The sequence below is a fragment of the Strix aluco genome, chromosome 3 (assembly GCF_031877795.1).
Source record: "Strix aluco isolate bStrAlu1 chromosome 3, bStrAlu1.hap1, whole genome shotgun sequence".
Classification (NCBI taxonomy): domain Eukaryota; kingdom Metazoa; phylum Chordata; class Aves; order Strigiformes; family Strigidae; genus Strix; species Strix aluco.
Window position 1 is genome coordinate 87,976,356 of NC_133933.1, and position 23,451 is coordinate 87,999,806.

The window sequence follows — 23,451 nt, forward strand, 5'->3', positions numbered from 1 at the left end:
AGAATATTATTGACATTTTAAAATCTATTGTAGTTAATAGATATAACTGTGTTCATCCAGATTGCATGCAAAATATGCATCTTTTTGAGAAAGATCAAAGTCCTGTGACTATAAACCCACTCAAATGAAAAATAAGGAAGAAAGGAATTCTTCTGACTGGAAAACCAATGCATTTTGTACAAGAAAATCTTGAGGTTATATAATAACCTGCCAACACTGTAAATGCCTACTAATGAAGTCATGCAGTAACGTTTCATTTTGCTCCCAGAGGGGAAAAAAGAAAAAGAATCTTTTAATTGGAAATGACTTAGCCTGCTAGAGTTATCACAACGCACACATACTCACTAACTCAACCACCTTGACTCACTGAAATAGACTTGAGACAAATAGCAAATTACACCATTTCATATGGAAAAGTTTGCCTAAAATGCTGTTTGTTGCTTAAAAAGAATTTATAAAAATACATGTTTACTATTCTTTATATGAGTCTTTTAGGGTATGGAGCTAACTACTGTATTCCTTAGCTCATTTTGAAAGAAGAGGTACTGCAGGAGATCCTGAACAGAAACCAAACTGAAAACACTAATTTTCAAGTGTCTAATCTTGCAGTTTAACTCTGTATTTTTAATGCAGTCTTTCTATGCAATTTCCTAAGGGTTTGTTTTCTTAAAGAAAAAGCCACAATATTTTAACATACAAATATAACAAACTCCCAAATCAGGTGCTATGCTTAGGATTTAGATTCTACTGTTTCTGCACAGCTGGAACTACAAAACTAGTTATACCAACTGGAAGAAAGGATGGCAGGCTGTTACCCTAGAAGGCTGGCCCTTAGTATTTTGCTGAAGCTCGTGTCTCCGGCTTGTCTTAGAAAAGCAAATGAGGATTTTACTCCAGACTATAACATCAAAGAAAAATTGGTAAGGCAACATCTGTTTAACCTTCTCCACTCTTCCACATACAATGGCTCTGATTCCCTGTCTGTAACATGACACATTTAGCTATCCTTCTAAAGTGCTAATAAACTTTTCTTTGCAGTAAAAGAAAGAAATAAGTGGCAATTTGAAAAAAAAAATTATGCTGCTCAGATGACTTGTTATTCTCATTAAGAAAACACCACAATTTCATATTTATCTCCATCTAAATCAAAGTAGACACAGAATATGTAGAAAACCATAAAACAGCTCTGTAGAAACTAAATATATAGTCTATTATACAGCTGTTTTACAAGAGTGGCAAAAAAGAGAGAACAAACAAACAAAAAAACCATGCTGATTCATTCTGATAGACCCCTGTGTAGAATTGAACACATTTCTGGAGTAATCTGTGAGATCATAAGAACTGGATGACAGCCTCTCCACATAGAGCTGAAGGTAGGGCTGGTATATTAATCAAATCTATGAGCCATAGAAACCAGAAGCTACAGTAGGCAAGTTCTTTATGTCATATTGATGTATAGTGTTGTCACCTCAGTTTTATTCAAGGCAACTCCAACACCTGATGTTCCCAGAATCCCATCCACTGCAGTACTGTGCTTACATCTCCCCAAAATCAGTGAAAGGTAAGTTTCACATGGCAATGAGTTCTTCATAAATTACTTCAGGGTTAGAAAATCCGCAAGCTTCATGCAAGAATTCCTCCAAGTCCAGGAAAAATTGAGGGTAGAAATCATCTTATGTAATCTTAACAGCTAAGTCTGAAGCATGTGAGTCTAGTCTTTATGACCAGTGGAGAGAGATCTGGCACTTCCAGATGGTCATTCATTTCATTCTAAATAAATCTTCTATCCTCTTTTATCACCCTCTGGAAATGCTCATTTGTCTTCACTGACTCTGAATGAAACTGGGCATCATTCTCCTAAATCTTAGAAAAGGAATATTCAGGTAGCTCAAATTAGGCAAAATCCCCCTAGATATAAAAACATTAATAATCTCAGTTTAAATACAAAACATTATTTTTTAATCAACTCTTGCTTCTTCTACATTATTAGAATCAGCAACATAGTGTATAGTAACATTTTTGCCATCTTCTTACAGAACATAAATCTCATTTCACAGTTTCCTAACAAAGCTTTTTGTCCATTAATAATAAAAACCTGTTTGGCTGCTTTCAGAAAGTATGAGTTCCATATTTATAGCTGATACCTAATGTCTGAAGAATATGTCCTGACCAATTATAACAATTTTGAGTCAGACCAAATCACTAAAAGCTGCATACATCATTCTTGCAGTTTTGGGTTTTTTTAACAGATAATATTTATGTAGCAATTAGCAATTTGATTTATTGCAAAACTGTTTTGTTGTTGGTTTTTTTTTTTCTGTTCCGTAGGGCATTAAGATTTTAATTTGCTGTAACTGTCCAGCAAATACCAAGTGACTCAATTAGAACTAAGAGGGTGAGTCACAGTGCCCCGATCTCAATGTCAATTAGTAAGTGACCCAGGTAGAAGCTGTGCCTACCACACTGCTTGGTACAGCTGCTCACTCTATGATGTTTCTATGCACAGGGTACAACGAGCTCTGGAAGGAATGTGTGTCACAGGTGCAGAGGAATGATATGGTACCCTTATTAAAATATTTCAATCAAAACAGAACAGTAGGCCTGTAGTATATCTATCATCAACAAGTATATATAGCACTTGCTAGAGATAGCTCCAAAATCCTTCTCTGCACACTGGGGTAAAAGGAAAAAAGTGGTAAGCAGTGTTACAGCAGGCCAGGGCAACATGACAAAGCTATGGCAGTACAAAGTCTGCAGCAGCAGAACACATAAGCATGCAGACAAGCTCAAAGAATGAGCAATCAATTGGCTCAGCATCACCACAGTGAAAGTAACATCAAGTTAACAATATTTCTTAAATACACAGAATAAATTAAGTCTCAGTTCTAATCAAAAGAGAGACAGAGTTGACAGGAAGATAAAAATTCTGCTCAGGTAATTAAGGATATAGAGCAGTTGTCATACACTGTATTACTGCTGTAACATAACAAAAAGGTCACCATAAAGAAGTTCATAGCACTGCAATTACACTGTAGGCAAAAATATTAAATAAACTTACTTTGTTAGAGAAAACAGACCTTAATTAATTTCTGCTTTAGTCTCTGAGCAACAACAGAATGACTCACACTCAGAAACACCAGTCAGCTAAAGAGCTATAGACAGTCCAACATTTTGAACAGGTACATTATAATGAAGGTCAGTAGAACTGCTTCATATGAAGAATGCTCTTCCTATTGGAAAACTCAATTTTCCAGTTACTCCGATTTTAGCACCTGAGTTCAATTTTCCATGTTGAGTGTCTGAATTAGATTTCCCAGAGAATATTTTAATATTTGCATTTCAGAAACATATGTTTCTGAAAATAAGTTTTATTACACTAAAAAAATTACTATGGCTACCTCTTTGAGAATAACCATCTACATCCCTACTAAACTCCCTCCAAGTTGACTTAAGTTGCATTTATTAATATTTAAATTCCCTTTCCCCATCTTTCCATGCTCTAATCACAACTGTCTCAAATGTCTGTGTTCTACAAATATCTTCCACTTTCTGACTTCACTGGGGCATAAGATTCATAGAAAGATGTGTTCTGCCTGTCTCAGGCTGAGGGGGGAGACTAATCATAAATAATGATAAAAAACTTAATTATGGTCTTAACATTTCTTTCTTATGGCATGTATGTGGATATTTAAAGTTGTATACTCTACTGGATGTGCAACAATCCTGAATTTTCTATAGGCTCAAACTTTAAGCTTGGTCAGTATGATATCTATAACCATCACTGTCTCCCCCCAGTGTATTTTTAATATTATTATAAGAAAACAAAAAAATCTTTGGACTTACTCGGAAATAGTCACTGCAGGCTGCCAGGACTGCTTTATGTGCATGGAATTTCTGCTCTTCAGCAATAAGGGTGATATCACAAAGTATGCCATCTCTTCTTTGTTGGTTCAGGGCTGCCAGGACAGCATCGTTATGGGAGCTAGACTGACACAGCCTCTGACCTGTCAGCATTTCCTGAACACTGAGAGGGGACAGAGGAAAGATTTTGTTAAAAAAAAAAAAAAAAAAATGTACAAAACAAACAGATTCAGTCAGAAACATTGAAGAACTTTTTCTAAGACAGGATTTGATAATTCTTGGAAAGAAAGGTCATGAACCCTGTCAGTCAAAAATCTTTATATGGTATGGACATTACAGGAAAAGCTCAGTATAACAAAGTATTATGAATCCTGATTATATACTTGAATTTAAAAACCTCAACTGTTCTGATTTTCATTTGCTGCAATGGAAGTCAGCTGGACTCACTGGATTAATTCAGAATCGTTTTAGAATTGAGAAGAATAACGGGCTTAGGTCAATGGAGCAACCGAAAACTAAATGGCTCAAACTGATGCATTAGTGGAAAGGAGCACGTCTGTATGTATATAAGTAGTCCTACTAAAAAGAATGAAGACTCATGGTCTCAGGTGGCCTGTTTAAGTCTGATACTGCATTACTGATTGTTTTCAGGTATTTCAGGTCATTCACATTTATGAAGCATCATAGGGTTTTTTGTTTGTTTTGTATGGGGGTGGAGGATGCTTGCTTGTTTTTAAAATGCTGAGGCCTTCCACCACCTCTGAATATCTCCTTGTATGAATACAAGATTTCCGTGTCATCCAGCTTAAGATTGTCTGATTGCAGCTTCCTTTTCTACAGCAGAAGGATGAGCCAATGTAACTGCTGATGCAAAAAGAAACAAATCAAATCTGCAAATCCTCTTTGGCACAAACCAATGCAGTATATTTAAAATCTGTGAGACTCTACAAATTTATATTGCCTAGGTCTTTATAGAAGGTGAGTTTACAGTCATTCCCGAGTAAATCAAAGTGAAGGTATAACTTTTTTGATTAAGAGGTAAATAAGCTATCATTTTTCCACTACAGTCATGTAATTCACTCCGTATATATGCTATGTAGCAGCTGTATAGCTGCTATATTCTCCTTTCCCAATCAACACACACTCTGTACTGCCTATCCCACTCCTGCAACTTGGGCATCTGTAAGCTAATGCAGACCTTGCAGACTGTTTGCTCTAATTTAACCTAACCTTTTAAAAAGACAAGAACAAAGAAATTACTTCAAGAAGGATGGCCAAAGTGGAGTTACACAGGAATAACCTGTATCTGGATTCCACTCCCCTCTCTAACAGTTTAGGTTTCACACATGGACATACCCTACATACAATTCAAAATGATTCATACAAATGATTTTTTTTCCTTCAGCTGTTCTGTTTGTGGAACCTCACTGATACTCTACGTGACCATTATCAAGAAATGTAACTTGTTAAAATACAAGGAAATTATTTCTAACAATTATTTCCCTTCTGTAATTTCTATAGCAAATTGACTAAATCAAACCAAGATGTATTATTTTGGGCAGGCAATGCTACAGATTAAACTTGCTGTATTAAAAAATTAACTAATAAAACTGTATTTTTTTTCTCCAGTCTTCATCAACAGCAATAAAGAGTCTGAAATCAAAGGTTAACCATCAGTTATGTAACTGATTCTTGGACAACTCCAGGATACAGTCTGTTCACCCTGGTTTACCCCTGAAAATCCTGGAAGAAGATTGGGGTTTCAGGGGCAGAGTTTTGGGTTGTCTTTTTTCTAAGGGAACATTAAAAAATTGGAAGATAACCTGTGGAAGTATAATAAGCTAATTAGACCTAGAGATGATTTCTCTGTATTTCTGTTTTTATAAGCCTCCCTCCCAATGTTGTGATCGAAGCCCTTCATGTCTCTTGCTTTTCTCACAATCATCCAGAGGTAATTTAGCACAAGAAAAGGACTATTTCACTCAATAGAAAACAGATCGGAGGAACAAGGCACAAGGGTAATTTTTGTGGGGAATTTTTTTATTTTTATATATACAAATATATATACATAAAATCATGCATCTGTGGTTTTAACTTGAGCTCTATCATAATCTTTTTTTCAATTCAATGACCAAAGTGAAAAATCAATTGCCTGTAACCCTTGTATTAACAACATATAAAGAATGTATACACCTGCAAGGCAATATAACTGCCATTTATGAATGAAAAAGCACTGATTCATTAAATATAACATGGCCACTTTGTAGTGATATTGTCAGTTGATGTACTCAACAGCTGTAAAATGCAAGGAATTCCTGATTCTCTTCTGGCAGGGCATGGGAAGCATGGCAGGGAAGGAAGAACAGAACTGGAATGACACAATGTCCCGGTACTATCAAGTAGATCTCTGAGCTCCCACATCAGCCCATGGGTGTTAACTACTCTGCATAACAGAACTACCACCAGTGTATCAGACTAGTGCAAGGTTCTGCAGAAAAGTAACTAGATTAATAAATTCTGAGTGTTCTGCCTTAAAGTGCTCCCAGAAACTATTTAAATTATAAATATCAAATCCCTGATGAGACAATGGGCAATACAAATAAATGAGAAAGGATAGACTGGCAAGTACATATAGATTATTAAGACCCTATAAAAGGGAGACAGAATGGGAGATTCTGGAAGGCAGGAAGACGAGTTTAGAGAAGTCATTTCAAAGAACTGGAAGAGTAATAGATGTCCTGAAGAGTGGAACACTACAAACACCAAAATTGATCACCAGCCAGCAATTCAAACGCATGAATGTAAAAGGCCAGTTGCTTTCACAATCAAAAATTCCAAGTATAGACAAAGGCATAAAGAAGATAACATATGAAGAGATTGTGGGATCCAAACGAATCCCAGGCATACTTCTCTTTGCTAGAGATAAGTGGCAACAAGAAAGAAATATTTTGCAGATTATAGCACGGATTTATATTAAATAATATGAATTACTAATGAACAAAAATATTAATTTCTCTTTTCTACTATCTGTTGACTGATGCTTTGGTAAACATCATCCTAAATGTGAATGACTTTATACAAACTACCAAGTACTATACCTCAGGCACCTCTCGGATGGCATCTTTCAGTTTCGCTCTTCTGAATACCAAAGCTTATAGTCCTGTAGAGAAAACAGCATACATTGCAGCTAGAAAGAGAGAAAGGAGAGGAACATTAAAATTCAAAGCATACACAGACAGCCTTAAAGATCAATACTTTCAGAATGTGTAATTCAAAAGCAACCTTCTTCAATTCTTCTACTGCAGAAAGACATACCATGTAGATTAAGCAAATGTGAAATTTTTTTGGCTAGATTGAGTATAGCCTGAAAGTGGCCTTTCCTCTAGTCTTTCCTAGAAATTCACACCCTACCATCTGAATTTCCTGCACCTACTGCCCTTAAGGCACGTCTCCTTTCTGCAAACTCAGGAACACACATTATTTCAACAAGGTGGAAGAGTGGCGAGGGACATGCACTGATGTTTGCTTACTTCCCTGAAAAACATACAGCTGTAAAAATCTTGCATCTCAGTGTAATCTCACAGGATTGTCTAGCGTCTAAGAGGTTTGCCATACACCTAAACTCATTCTTTGACTATATTAATTTTTCCTAAAGACACAGTTTGGTGGGGAAGAGGTTTACTGCATACTTCAAAAGGCAGGTCCCACTTTCCCCAGAGCAACATTCTTGATTGACTAATCAGTGCTATGACCAAGTATCCCTAACAACCTGGATATAAAAAAACCTCTGGTAAATACAAACAATACAGTAAAAGAAGTATGATCACATTTATAAACTCTACAGCTTTTTTAAAAAGGTAAAATATTAAAGTGACCATATAAATTAACCTATGCTGCTTGATGATTACTGAAAGTTACTTCTGTAACTTCAATACAAGGGTTTTTTTTCCACATTCCAATTAAAACAATGCCCTATTCCAGGTGCTATGCAGAGGCTTCTACTGAGATCAACACTGAAACTTCACAAAAACCGTTTTGTAGTGTCACTAATTAAACAAACAAAAGTACAAATAATCCAGTTCTTTGTTTATATTAATTTGTTCTTAATTTTGTCCCTTAATCTTACATTGGCTGGTAGTTTTACTTTGAAAGCCACTACACTAACTTCAGGGAGACTCCGCAATGGATATGTGAAGGCAGAATTAAGCCCTTAAGTCAGTTCTCAGATAACAAAGAAACAACCTACAAGAAAGGACCATTAATCCTTTTCCTATTCTCCTGAACTACAATTCTTCATTCTACAGACAAAACTACAGTTCCTACTTGCCAGAGAGGCACAGTGACACCTACCTTTCTGCAAGTGCTGTCACCTGCACCACAGCAGTGGAAGGACCAAGTAGAACCATACAAGAGTTTTGAATTTTGGAGGCTGATTACTTTTTTTTAGCTGCATTTTCTTTAAGACAACAGAATTCCTTGTAGATCTCAAGTCCATACTCCAAACCACAAAAGAAGTAGCAGCCACTCAGTTCAGATACAATTATGTGTTTAGCTAGCTAAATGCAGTTTTCCTCTATCTCATTCTCAAAACCAGCAACTTCTAAAACTTCAGCCTGGGACAGGCACCTGGCATAGAAAACTGCATCCTGAACAGCTGAGGCATCCAGTGAAATAAGGTATTGAAAGCAGGGTTGTATGGCAAATTGTTAACTGGTGTAACAGCCAGCACATATATCAGCTATAAAACAAAAATTAAGAGTTTAATAGAACAGTCAAAACAGAGGTGCATGACTTTGGCCACTTATTTAAATGCTGTGTGGATCATTTAACATAACTCAGTGACGATGAAGTATTACAATTCAGTAAAATTTGAAGAATGGAAGTGTTTTCATAATTTTCTCCCTTTTCGCAAAAGGCTATCATGATGACTAAGGGGGTGAGGTCATTCAGAACTTATGCTGATGATTCAGCTGGATGCTCAGCAAACTGTTACGCAGTGCTTGCCAATGATGGTTTCAGAACACTTCCCTCTCACCATCAACTTGGTTTCTAGCTATATTAAGACAATTTACTTTATCCTTCAAGAAACAGAAAAACACAGCATATTAAGTTAGTGGTCCAGGTGCTGGCAACTAAAAAATATTTCCTGATTAGTGTACCTGCTATTATATACACCCATGTCACCTATGCAACATCTCAGTGGTTGGAACAGGCTTCTAAGTTCAAACTTTGCATTCATCAGTACCAAAAGGAGACACTCAACAGTTAACTTGACTGGTATACACAGAAGTTTTAACTAGGTCCTTAAATGGCCTAAGTCCTATGCCAGAACTGCTAATACAGAACTAATATCTGTAACTATTACACCACCACAATATCCATATAAAATCCAGCATTACCCGTACTGGCACAAATAATTCTGCAGCAAAACTTCCTTACTCCACCACAGCTGTGAATACAAACACCTAAATCAAAGGTTTGAACTCTGCTGTTTGGACAGACAGTGGCCAGAAGGAAATCACCTCAGACATGCAGAATTCCTTGTACCATAAACCAGTCTATTACAAACAGAAAACAGGAATATTATCTTAAGGAGGTGCCTGAACATTCAGCTAAAACAAATGAGAACTTTAACAATAATCAAGTCTATACAGATATACTTATCAGACCTTCTGATGGAATATGTAGTGTATATATATGTATACAAAACACCTCCATAAGAATAAAGAACATAGCTTACTGGTTTTCTAGCCACTGTCCAAGTCTAAAGCAACTCGCTTTGATGTCACGTCTGAACAAAATTACTTCTTCCACTCTCAGGTGATCAGAACTTAACACTTTCTGAAGAATTAAGGTAAAAAAAGCCATTCTTCTCCTAGGAACTGAAGTTTCAGGAAGGAAAAATCTTTCAGATGCCTTCAAACAGCTTGACACCATTTTCAAGGAGGCTTTCATCAAGGTTTGCAAAGGATGTCTAGGATACACTGCCTTGTTTGTTCCACACTGCTGGACTTGTTTTCATGCCACTCTGCAATCAGATCCAGAGGCACCTCAAAACATGGGCCTAACTGGGCCCTTGAGTGCATGCCGGCTACTAAGGACTTTGTCTCTATTTCTGTCCCTCTCATGATCCAGTCAGCACTACCAGAAATACAGCTCAATAAACTGTTAAGCTTCTTGATCAAAGCACTCCGAATTTCGGCAGGCAGGCCGTCCTCCTTCCTACTTATCACAACACTGTAGAAACAAGCATTCTTGTAATGATAAACTCCCCCAAAACCAGTAGAGTCCAATTCACATTTTTATAAATACAAGTAGGAAATTTTCTTCCTTGTCTTCTCCAATCTGTCAATTTGTTAAGTCAGGAAATGTCCAACAGTCCTGATATTGCTGGCTGCAGCTAGGAAATCTTACAACAGCCAGAGACTGGTATGGAAAAATTCAAGCCTTCTCTGACCTTTTCAAGAGGTCCAAACTCTCTGGCTCACAAAAAAACCCAAGCAGCAGTGAAAGCAAACAGAAGAAAGGCCAAGACCTGGAAGGAAAAGTGTTCCTTCTAAAATAACTGAAGCATGTGCTTCAAAGAATTAACAAAACATCCAAATAGTCCCATACGGAGTTCAATGTTTTGCCCAGACAAATCTTTCCTAAATTTTGTCTTATGTCCTTTCTACTCCCAAGTGCCAGCGCAGCATGCCTCACTTTCTATTTTTAAATCTACATCACATACACAAGAATACTATAAAAGTGTGTAAATAATTTAATCAATACTGCAGTGGTTTTGTTTAGCAATACAGAATTACTTAATGCAGCTCAAAATGTTTAAGACATAGAAATTTTGATGTAGATATATATTATATTGAAAAAAAAAAAAAGAAAAAAAGAGGCATTTCCACCTCTTGCACGGATGTGCTGTGCCAGGACAGTTCCAAAATCCTTTGTGCCAAGAGCTTTTTCTCCTGTTTCAGATAGCTGGGTCCATCTTCTTCATGTAAACTAACTGTCATTGGTATATAAGGAAACTCTTTGTGTTAGAATGTTTAAGACATACTATTGTCTTTCTATTTAACTACTTCAAGTAATTAAATTGGTTTAAAAGATTAGTTTATAAATTTAAGGGTAAGACTTTTGGTTTAAATGGAAAATTCTAATTCCACCTAAATCCTTCTGTTCTAGTGAAATACTCCATTATGCTGGAGATTAACAGGAAAAATATAGGCCAAACAGAAAATACTCACTAGATCTTAGGTTTGAGATACATGTAAATTTGCTATAAAACTTTTTTTGCATATTATTGCTTTGAGACATTCACTTCTTACAAGTTTATGATGAAGATCACTAACCACTCATCCTATTATATTTTACAACTAACATTTTCTTATTGCATTAGTTTGTTCACATCCTAGAAAAGTGTAAAAATTAAAAATTTACAAAAACCCCCTAGTAATGATCCAATTAGTGCTGAAAGAATATAACAATAATTTGGTGAGGAATAGGGGGAGATCAGTTGTTTTCCATGAAAACACAGTATATCCAGGGATTTCAAAGATAAGCAATATCACATTATCCATGCAAGTGATTATGTCCAACTAATATAGGAAAACAGCATTTCTTCTGTGGCAGCCTCAATAAATGTCAGTCTTTCTATATATATTTTTTCTTAGTCTTATGATGCAGCAGAGTAAAAAGTTTTTTTCACTCTCTCAGGAGATCTTGAAACAGTGTGCCACTCTGGTGCATCCATCACATATTGCCAGGCTATGGTTCTTCTCTAATCTAAATTAGCAGTGCAGTTCAAGAATTATTTGTTCAAAGTTTATTAAAAAATAGTATTTTAAGCAAACAGTATTTCTTCCCTTAATTTAGTTGATTATAATATTGGCTTTGGAGATACTCGACAAAGCAATTTGAGATATCGAGGTGCTGGAGCGAGTGCAGAGGAGGGCAACGAAGCTGGTGAAGGACCTGGAGAATAAATCCTATGAGGAGAGATTGAAGGAGCTGGGACTGTTTAGTTTGAGGAGCAGAAGGCTGAGGGGAGACCTCATCACTCTCTACACCTACCTGAAAGGACATTGTAGAGAGGTTGGTGCTGGTCTCTTCTCGCAGATAATTAGTAACAGAACAAGAGGTAATGGCTTTAAACTGCAACAGGGGAGGTTTAGACTGGACATTAGGAAAAAATTTTTCCCAGAAAGAGTGGTCAGACAGTGGAATAGGCTGCCCAGGGAGGTGGTGGAGTCACCATCCCTGGATGTGTTTAAGGGTCGTTTAGATGAGATGCTGGGGGATATGGTGTAGGGGAGAACTTTGTAGAGTAGGGCTGATGGTTGGACTCAAAGATCCCAAGGGTCTTTTCCAACGTGAATGATTCTGTGACTTCCAAAACCTATTTAGTGGCAGAACGTATGTGTCCTTTTTCAGAAAAAGCTCTCATTCACTTAAATTAGTTTAATCTTGAGGAAGAAATACCATATTCAAGGTTTGCACAGAATGCATCTGAGGCATTGAGAGAATTTCAGTCAAACCTTCTCTTAATAGTTTTGGGAGTTTTTTCCTTGTATTATGTAGAAATGAATTGCAGGAAAAAGTTTTTCTGATTAATTCTTGAAACTACATGCCAACAAAATATGGATTAGAATAAAGGGGTGGGAAATAAAAAAAAAAAACAACACACCTCACATTTAGTCCAGTTTACCACTGAAAATAATTTGAATGCCACAAAATTCACTATTTTTGCCCCTCAAGAAATATTGGGGTTTTTTCCAGCTCACATATCCAATTTTACAGAGGGACTTAAGCCACAGTCCAGATCATCACAGAACTAATTCTGTGCATAAACAGGTTCTGTATTTTAGATTTAGTGCCTAAGAAACATTTTTTCCCCCTCTCATCATGATTGCTTTGTCTTGCAAACTAGTAAAAATATATATTCATAATGGAAACTACAGTCTCTTAATAATGCCTGAAAACATACAGCTTTTCTGCATCATTCAAGCTTATATAAAATAAATATCACTATGGAAGTTTCATCAATAAGTTTCACATTTGCTTTATGTAAATAAGAAGTGAGTTACAATCAACCTCAATGTGAACTCACTTATAGAACATAACAAGCGTTATTTTTATTAGTCAGAAATGAAGTGATTTGAAAATCCTGATTTTAAATGTGTTATTATTGCAAAAATAAAATAGTGTTTGACAAGAAATGAGTTGTCTCTTCTTTACGCAGGCAATTACATCTTAGGCAGCAGTTACTAAATTATCCCCCTTCCCACAAGATACTAATTCCTCTCCCAACCCCTGAGTCCCAGCCTAAGTTTAGGGGAAAGTGAGGGATCTGTTGCCTGTCTAGCAGTCAGAAAACTCTACTTCAGGGGAGCTGTACAATTACTTAATCATTGGTCATTGGCTTTAGCATTTTACAGAGCAGGATCCTCTTCCACCTGGACTGGGCTGCTCTTTTCACCCATCTGATGACCTCTTGGCTGCCTCCACTGTTCTAGGTAACATACTGTGCTGCTGTGGGAGAAGTGAGACTGCCCTTCCCAGAAATTTGGCAAGACTGACAAATTGTAATTTGAGAAAAATCAAAGCGAAACACAGGCAGCTACCACTTCACAGATTCAGCTTAATACCATATTCAAGAGATACAGAAAGATGCTTTTGCAGACAGAAGAGATCCTCATGGCTAGTATCAGAACTCCTTTAAAAGACAGGTCAGAAAATTACACAGCGACTGATGCCTTCCACCCCCTAAAGAAACGAGTATAACTGTGAAAGGCTGCAACACAAAATTTGAGCCAATTATCTTTCAAATAACTGACTGAGACCCACACAGCTATCATACATAAAGCTTCACTGCAACCAAATGCGACATCCCTGCTGTTCTGATGATCCACATCTGGAGTGAGGTAGGAGAGCAGGCTGCCTAGAACCCTTGGGGATGTCTTGACATGGAATGAAGCAGCTACTGGTTTGCTCCCCACAACAGCCCCGGCTGCTTCAGACCCACTCACAGGGTGACAGAAAGACTGGCTTGCCTTTCTAGGAAGACCTGTGTTATTCATCTCAATGAAGGATGCAGGGAGAAAGTTTGGGAACTGTGGAGTCCTTTACTACCACTTAAGAAGGCTTTCACTCAGTTAATCACAAATAAGGCTGCTGATTTAATGGTTGGACTGGATGATCTTCAAGGTCTTTTCCAACCGAGATGATTCTGTGATCTATTTACCACTAAACTTCACAGAATGACACTGCAGCAGTTCAGTATTACTCTGCCTATAAACTCCTCCAGTGTGCGAAAAGCCCTCTAATTTCTCCTCCTTTAGTTTTTTACTTTGAATTGGGAAAGCCACTTATTTATCTACTTCCATATTATCTAACACAATACTACCTATCAAAAATCTATTTTAAATAATCGATTTTTACATTCAAACCAACTAGCCAAACCCTGAGGATTTAAATAAAGACTTTAATCTCATTTCACATACGTAGGTTTTAGTTAGCTTCCTAAACTGAGGTTGTCTCACTTGTCAGTAACCATTAAAACATGTTGATTTGTAAGACTTCTGATTAAATGTGATTTTTTTTTATTTCTATGAGTATTAATAACATTTTTCCAATTAGCAATATTTAATTTAGATATATTAATATTCTTAATTCTGATTCTGAAATTATGTTGGAAAATGGTAAATCAACATTACTTTCAATAAATTTGCAGTGTGCCAAACTAGATTGGACAGAAACTTCTGAAATTCTGTTAAGCAGAACAGAAGTATTCAATCTATAAATCAAAAGATTTTGCATTTTCAAGTAGTTATCTTCAATTACTTATCTTCCTTCTGTCAAGTCACTCCTTTTCAAAATGTGTATTTTAAGTTAGAAAAAATAACAACATATACTAGGTGCAAAAATGAACGAAAGAGATCATAAGCATCACAACTCTTTACTGCTGAAAAGCAAAATTTTGAAGATCAAGCGTTTGGACTCTGTGAAATGTTATTTTCCCTTTGACTGCAATATATCTGGTTTAAATTTGGTCTTTATTTAAAAAGAAATTTTAATATTTAAAAACTATCAGAAGTACACTACGTCCATTTCTTTCCAGAATGACTTCATAGCACATCCTGAAGGAGGCAGTCACAGACGCAGAATAAAACCATTAAGATTTACCCACGGCAATTTTCTGTCCTAGTTTACATGCTTTTTTGTACAAGTTTCTGGTTTTGTCTTTAAAGTACTCTGGTTTTAGTTAAGTCAGAATAAATCATCCTTTCAAGCTGCACTTCACCTTCTCTCAGAGTAAGAGTCTTTTCAGAAACAAGACTACATGAGTTTACTAGTCACAGGGAAAAAAAAAAAAGGACAGCATTATCTTCTATTTTTTTAACAGAGTTCTGCCAAATTAATTTGTCAAAAGGGAAACACTTGGAAACAGCTAAAAAGAGCTTGATTGCAAACTCGCTCTTTTGAGTATATTAACACACTTCTCCTACTTGCCTGGGAGACACTACTTTTCCCCTTTTCCATTAAGATCTTTGAGAACTGAAAGATTTCTCTCATTCCATACAAAAATGTTCAAGAACATCACAACTGAGAGGAAAACTCTGCCACTGCCCAATGTTGTCAGTGAAACCATAACCCAGCTCAACCACAAGTCTCTCATCTAATTTAGTGCCTCAATATAGTGACTTTCAAGAGAAAGCATTCATAGTACTGGGGGAAAAAAAAAAAGTCTTAGATTTAATTAAAATTACAATACCAAAGGAGTAAAAAATTGAAAACCTGGATTTGTTTGAAAAAATAGGAGTCATTCAAAACAATGCACAAAAACATTCAGGAAAATCAATAATAAAGTAAAAACACAGTAAGAAAAAACAAACTGTTATATTCTTCCGATTAGTTACAAACTATTTTCTTGTGAGACTGGAAAGGTCACTACTATCTTCAGGCCATCAGTTACAGTCAATTAGAATCATGAAGTTTATTGTCTATCACTACCAAATTACCATCTGACTTCACAAATCATTAAGATCTTAAACCACAGAAATATAAAACGAAACCATACAGGTAAAGAACGTACAAGCAGAACCACATCTTTGTGGCTTTATATCATCTATGTATCTGAATATATCAGTATTCAGAACATACTTTCTGAAGAGGCATTCAGATAAACAAATAGCCAGGTTTATGGTCGTCTGTGTAACTGAAGGCATATTTTAACTACACTACCACTTGAGCAAGAGTTTGTTGCATTCTACTGATAAAGCCACGTGCAATCATATAACTCAATGCAGTAGCATACTACCTACGAAAGGAAATAAGTCTGCAGTTCTACAAGACAGGGTGACTTAAGTAGTTTGTAATTGAACTTTCTTTTGAAATTTCATTTGCATTTTCTATGGATAAAAACAAACAAAACCAACCAACCCTGTTCTTTAAACCTAAGCATTTTTCTTCTGTGAAATTCAATATATTTGTGGCAAAATGTGGAAGGCTTCTCTAAATGAGGTCAGAATGCTTTATAGTGGAGAGCAACCGAAATTTAACTAGAGATATCATAATTATTTCTCCTGATAACTCTAGAAACGAACACTGAAGTGGACACAGAAGAGTGAGCTGTGCTGTCAACTTCATCAGGGCCTCACTCAGATAAGCCTTGGATTTTTAACTGTCACAACCATCAAGGTGCTTTTATTGAACACAACAATCATTCTTTACTAGAGCAGTAAGAGTCAAAAATACATGGGTATGTTTTTGAAACCACTTCAAATCTGCATATGGAGTACTCGTGCCAGACAGGAGTATACAGAACTGTAGATAGTCTACAATACTGGCAATTAGTCTGCATGAACTTACACATTTTATAACTATACTGAAACAAACAATCACATTTTCTGCTTAAACCCAAAAAAAATAAGAAGAGCATAAGTGATTGCTGGATAGTGGACAGCCTTGCATAACTGAGGTGACCAGTTATGTGTCTACATACTATACCATCATGAGATTTATTAACTAATGGCATTTCCAGTGAATGAGTATTTATGTCTTTCAATAAAAGCATGGAGAGTTTATACATCTCTATGGGACCTACAATAGTCAGTCCTTCAACTTTCTCCACAAAACAGCATTCATGAAGTTCAAAAGAAAAAGGCTGTGAGTACCAGTAGCTAAGGAAACATGAACCTTCTAAGAATGACCCTTCAGTAGCCACAGGGTGGCAGAACTATACTTCAAGATAATCTATACCTCCAGGACTGTGACCAGACTGTTTCAAGGAGGCTTCCCTCCCCCTCCCCCCCCAGCATAAAATACTTGCTGTGTGTTCAGTGGGTGCTTTCAACGTCAGGAATCAGGAAAAAAGAAAAGTAAAAAGTCTGTACATAACAGTACTACCAACTGGCAGTTCTCCAAACATCAGAGCATTGCAACAGGTTACTGACCTCCATGTTTCTATTTTGACAATTCATTCAAGTCATACAGTAACTGGTCACGAGAATCACTATCAATTTTACCTCATATCATTAAATTAGCATGACATTTTTCAAGCCAAAAGAAACCCTAGACACTTCTTCATTGGAAGTTCTTCATTTCACCCACATGCATCCTTAGAAGGCAGGGAAAGTTTCCTCCATATTAGCAAATTTAATAATGCCAGTGCTGGTTCCATTGCCTATACAGTTAGCTAGCCCATATTTGGTCTCTTGTGGCCTCCAAAATAACATGGCCACATCCAAACAACTAATTGGGAAAAGTCACTAACTCCTAAGCCATGACTGGAAATGTCAAGACCTTGCCAGAGGTTGTTGTAATGGCCTACTCATAAGGATGTTTGAGTTTCAAGCTCTGGCCTGGAATGGGCCATGCAACGTTACTAACACAAACCAGGCTTTGGAATCCCTGCACCAAACACTAGTGTTGTGCAAGAACATTTGAAGTTCTAGCAAACTCCTAACATAGGAGGCATGTTAGGCAGTTTTATAAATGTGTTCTCTATTTATTGGGGGGGGGGGGGATGTAGACCAGTTATTAATTAGTAAACAAAAAACCAAACCCCACAGAGATCCTTTGTTAACATATACACTGCTAATTTAAAACATGCTTTATACAAACTTAAGATTTCCAGTCAAGTCAAGGACAGAACAGGGCATTCAGAATCTTCCTTTGTTACAGAGTCTCTGGGTTCTCAACTCTTTTTTTGGACAGAAAAAATAATCTGCCATTTAAATCAAACACTGAAGTACAGAATTCTGCTCTGGAGGAACAGGAGTTGCCTTCTAGCCTGTTGCAACGTAACTGGTTTACCAACTACCTCTCCACTCCTCAATTTAAGAAAACAAAGATATTTGTGAACACCTTTCTGAGAAGAGAAGGCGGCATCAAAAGATTTCTAGCAGCTTTAAGCAAATTGGGCAGGGAGTCATTCATCTTCATAACGAAACAGATTTGGACAAGGCCAAGAGGAAGACCAGGTAAGACAGCGACAGTTGTTTCTTGGTCTTTCTCTTTTGCAAAGGGGGAGGGGAAAGAGTGAAATAGTGCACAACACTAAAATCAGATTGGTATCTGGGTAAAATAGAGGAGAAAGGATGGATTCTTCTACAGCACCATCAGAGGAAGAGAAACCAGAGGTCAGCTGGGAATAATTCTAATTGCTAGGCAAGAAAGCTGAATGCTCAGTTCCAGAGTGAAGACTGGGAAGGCACAAAGACAAAGAGCCAAGGGCAGGGAAGATCCTGGACTAAACCTGCACATGACACAAAAACATCAGATTTGGAAGAAAGCAACCAAAAGAATCAATGTCTGTTGAAGCACATTCCATGTTTCACATGTTTTTGTGGAGAATTATCTGCAGAACACCTGCCTTCACTTTCTGCTGACAGTGCTGGATTATAATGAATAATACCTGACAGTTTACTCAGGCAGCAGAGATCAGTGCTAATGGTTCCAATTATGATGCTGTTCCACACAGTCAGTACAGCTCTTCCAGATCTTTTCTGTACTTTACCTTTTAAAAAGTTACATGCCCGTGAAGCTAAGAACGCTAGAAAAAGCACAAAGCTAAGCGGTCCAATGCCCAAATGGTGGTCGCCTATGATCATCGTACTACAAGAAAAGGCATAGGTATTTCTAACTCCAACACTTCCTAACATGTGAATGTTTGATTTTAAAGAAGTGAAATTTTCATATGACTTATGCTTGTATTAAAAATAAAGTCAGTGAGGGATAACAATATTAGGAAGACATACAAACTCCCCTAGGGTCCTTTTTCCACACCGAGATTATATCAAAACTTCTATAAGCCTGGTTAATGCCATTCCAGCATAAACTCCTGTATTAGTGATGCCTGTGTTATTGTTGAGCTGCAAGCTGCTTTAAGTATAAAAGGAATTTTCACATGTAGATTTTCATACTACTCACTTCTGATTGACTTACAAATTTAAGTAGGAGTGACAGGACCTGAAGTTAGCTAGACCTCTGAAGTAGATCCATCTAATGTAGATCTTTTCCTTACAACAAACTCAGAGTGATTAAAACACTTCTATACTGAAAAGTCAGATTTGATTTAAACATTAAAGAGTTCTAGTTTGAAAGAGAAAATCCAAACTAATTAAATGACCACAATAAATAAGACTCTACGGACAAATGTATTTCTGGCCATTGCTTGTGGGTGAGAAGTAGGGGGAGAGAATGGAGAGTGCTGCCCATCTCCAAGTTTTATTAAACACTGCAACCACAAAAGCCATAAGCAGTAAAGTCTGCACAGTCATCTCTGCTTTTTGGGAATATCCTCTTTCAGTCAAAGACCCTGATGGGCATCAGCTCCCTGCTCCTCTCAGTAGTCTCTTACAGTATTTTTCCTTGCACTGAAAGTTCACAGCTCCTCACTGCACTTCTCTTGTCCTGTCAGACTCATCTCCCAGGTGGAAGTTCTTCCAGGATGATCAGCTACCCCAAGGAAGGGATGATCACTTCTGCCACCTTCCATCCACACCACACACTAATTGCATACTGTCTCTTCTGTGATGGGAAGTTATTTAATTACCCTCCAACAGTAAGTGGCAGACAGTTTTCCTCCAAAAGTTTCTCTCCTCCACCTTGTAGTAGACTATCCCGATTATTACTACTTACTACTACATTTTTGAAATATGATATTATTTCAGAAAGACATAATCTGACAGGACATACAGGACAGACCGACACCTCTTTGTTCCTTTCTAGGAAAAAGAGACAGCTGGGAGATTTTGTAGAAGACTCTTCCAACAGGAGTTATACATACGTGACCATACTGACACTGTCACAGTTAAACATGCAGCAGTAACTGTAAAGGTGCTCCTTTATATTGTAATTCTATGCTTGTCTTTAAGAAGAAACCTGTAAGGTCTAATCAGAGGGAAGACAGATTGAAGAGGTGTAAGTCATCTTCAATACTGCTTGCTGCTGAAAGGGCTCAAACAAATGAATTTCTGACAATCATTGATTAAGACTAAACTGTGATGCATGAAAGCTTTGCTTGTGCTTTACTTCATTTGTTTCAAAGTTTTGCTTGTGTTTTTTGTTTCCCAAGGACTCCTTAACTGTTTCGCTAGACCTCTTTGTCTGTTTAGATCTCCCTATGTAAATCATTGATAGCAGACTCAAAGCCTTCAATGGACACTTGGGCAAGTCCTAGAATGGGCAAACTAAGATAAGGGGGACCTAAACAAAAGGACACAGAGATCCTATCTAGGGAGGATGATCTTGCTGATTTAGGAAGAAGGCACCTGGACTTTTCTTCACAGCACATGCTCTGAAAAGAAGGTCAACTAGTGAACACCATGAAGAAGACTAGTTACTTTTTTCCTTGACCACTGAAGACCCTCACTCTATTTTCACTACTCACGCTCGGACTATGTTAATGAATTCCAGGAACTCATTATCATAAGACACTCCTTTCTAGGAAATCTAATGAATATGTGTGATTTGTGTGTATGTAAACTGATGTCCCTTGCTAGTTCTTGGAAGCCCTTATTGTGGAGAATCCCCAGGGTGACCCCAGCGCTGCTAATAAAGAATACCTGCTTAACAGTTATATTGGATTCTGAGTGTTGAGTCAATTTCTTTGTTTCACTGCATAGCAGTTACTGTCTCACAAAACTGTGATCTGGGGCATGCAAAATCTGAACTTTAGAACTTGCACCACTACATCTGCAGCAGTAACTTTTTTTGACCCCCTTTCTTTAGGGCTCTTAGCATACCTGAACTGTATTCTTTTTATTCCAGGCTTTCATGAAACCATCCAAAAGTTTCATTCAGAAGCACTGTAAGCACCATGGTTACAGATTAACAAAGCATTAAGCCTATGTCATTCTGGAAGGACACTGGTTTCCCTGGCTACAATCCCTCACTTGATATCCCCATGACAGAGGGTTTCTTCCAGTCCTTCACCCTGCTTTACACTGCCTTCTGCAGACCAAAAAAGCATCTACTTAGAAAAAAAAGAATTTCCATTACGTACACTATAATTACTGTAGACCACTATTTCTTACATTCACTGCCCGTAACATGTTTATGCAGTCCCTTCTACTTCTATAACCTTAACTAGCTAAGCTAGAAAAGAACACAGATAAGCCTGATCTGGGATGGGGAAAATAGCATGGAAGCAGTCAGAGGGATTTTTCGCACCCAGAAATCTGCAGAAGCTTAGCTATATACACATGGCTGTACAAAGTTGTAACTGGACAAAGGAAACAAAAATCAATTTAACTAAGACGAAAAACTCTTCCCATACCAACAGAAGGAAAATTGCTCTCAACTCAGGAAGGGTATCAAGGGGCAGATTTACTAGGGCAACTAACTGTGGTGTTCTCCCTACTCCCTGTGAGTACAACCTGCTATATGGCATGAACTTCTGAAGCATTAAGATGGTTGGGAATGGTACAGTTCCCACCCACTGCCAGGGGAAGCTGTGGTTCACAGGTCTGCTGGGAACACAAAGGAAAACATCAGGACACCCGACCTCTTATGTAGGAAAACAGCTGATTGCTCTGTCCAACTCAATGGTAGAATCAGTGGATTCTTTTCCTCCAAGGATTCATCCAGAGCTTTTATTTAGGCTTTGCACGAGACATCTAGACTTCATACTAGCATATTTTATTGAAACAGGAGATTTCTTGTTTTCTCTCATCCTCTGCACAACATACATACCATTTCTAACACAGACTTTATTCTGTATTCCAGACCAGCTACCTAGAAAATGTTCTGATACAGACCACTGTCATTAACACCCAGTGTCAATCCAGCAAATAAAAAATTCCTCTCGGAGCAGAAGGGACATACCAGCTAGGGAAGGGAGGTGACAGGAAATATAGTCTAAAAAGACTCATTTTGAGGATGCATATGATGCATAGTGTGAGTCATGTTTTTGACAACATGCTTTAAGATAATACCTTGTACTAAAGTAAAAGATCACTCTAATTAAACTATCAATTAGGTGACTAGAGAGACATTTGAGTTCTTGTTTGCAAACACCAGATTTCAGTGTGCTCTACTCTTTTTCAGAGACAATCTGAGAATTAATACTTAAAATCCTTTGGTTACATACAGATTTCAACAGACTGGGTGGTTCAACGGATTTTTTGTTAAACCCTGTATAAATTCACAAGTCAGATCTGACTAGCATTAGCTGTTGACACATTTGGCAGTCAGAAGACAGACCAGAAACTGCATCATCTGATGTCACTTCTACACATTTCCATTACTGAGATGAGGTTATTGCTGAGAAGTACTCAGTGAGTACAGAGATAACCGGAGAACCCTGAACAGCTGCATTTTGTATCAGCTCTGCTTTTAACCTGACCAAAAAAGTACACTCAAATCTCCCATTTCTATAATACCGTGCACCAGCCTGTACGTGAAACTTGTATTGCAGCCCTGTTTTCAAAACATCAACTCAACATTCTGGTCCCAGCTCCCAGGACAGAACCAGGTATCCCTATCCCCAGGACACCACCTTCATCCCTGGGTTATGGATACCTATTCTTACTCACTCTCCTGACCCAAAGAGAGGTGCACATTCTTAGTGGGACAATAAACTACAACAGCAGGAGGGAATTGAGAACAATCCCATGCATACCTAGTCTGCCTTTAGTCTGATAGTTATTTTACTCTTCATAGGAGGTGAGAGGAACAGCTGTGAATACCCATCACAGCAAGAACAACTGAACTCAGATCCATTATTAGGCAAGTACTGCATCAGCAGTTCTTAGATTTAAAAAAACCCACCCCCCCCACCCCAAAAAAAAAAAAAATCACGAGAAGCTAAATTTCAAAAGAAACAAGCAAAACTTAATTTTGTGAAACAACTTGCTGCTAAAATTCATAAAGGCACTGTGAATGTAGGTGCCTGTGAAAGACTTTCGAAGGCTACAGTTAAGTGCTTACTTCCAGAAGAGTGAGGAATTTTAAACACATGTACCTTTGATTTTTTTCTATCAGCTAAATTGCCATCCTATTCTTCCTTCCATATACGTGCAAACAACTTGCAGCTTGTTGAGAATCATTGTTCTTAAGCATCTATCACTACCCAGACACTAAACTGGGAAGCCC

General features: G+C 37.4%; 1 protein-coding gene across 4 annotated transcripts in view; it reads right to left on the minus strand.

Annotated features, from left to right (window-relative positions):
• KLHL32 (kelch like family member 32) overlaps positions 1 to 23,451 on the minus strand; it is a 130,326-nt gene that overhangs the window by 92,085 nt on the left and 14,790 nt on the right. For all 4 annotated transcript variants that reach the window (XM_074820763.1, XM_074820764.1, XM_074820761.1 and 1 more), the window contains 2 exons: positions 6,960 to 7,048; positions 3,844 to 4,024 (listed from right to left, as the gene is read on the minus strand). In XM_074820763.1, coding sequence (XP_074676864.1) covers positions 3,844 to 4,024; positions 6,960 to 6,982 — 204 coding nt within the window. In that variant the 5' untranslated portion in view covers positions 6,983 to 7,048. The remainder of the gene's footprint in view (positions 1 to 3,843; positions 4,025 to 6,959; positions 7,049 to 23,451) is intronic.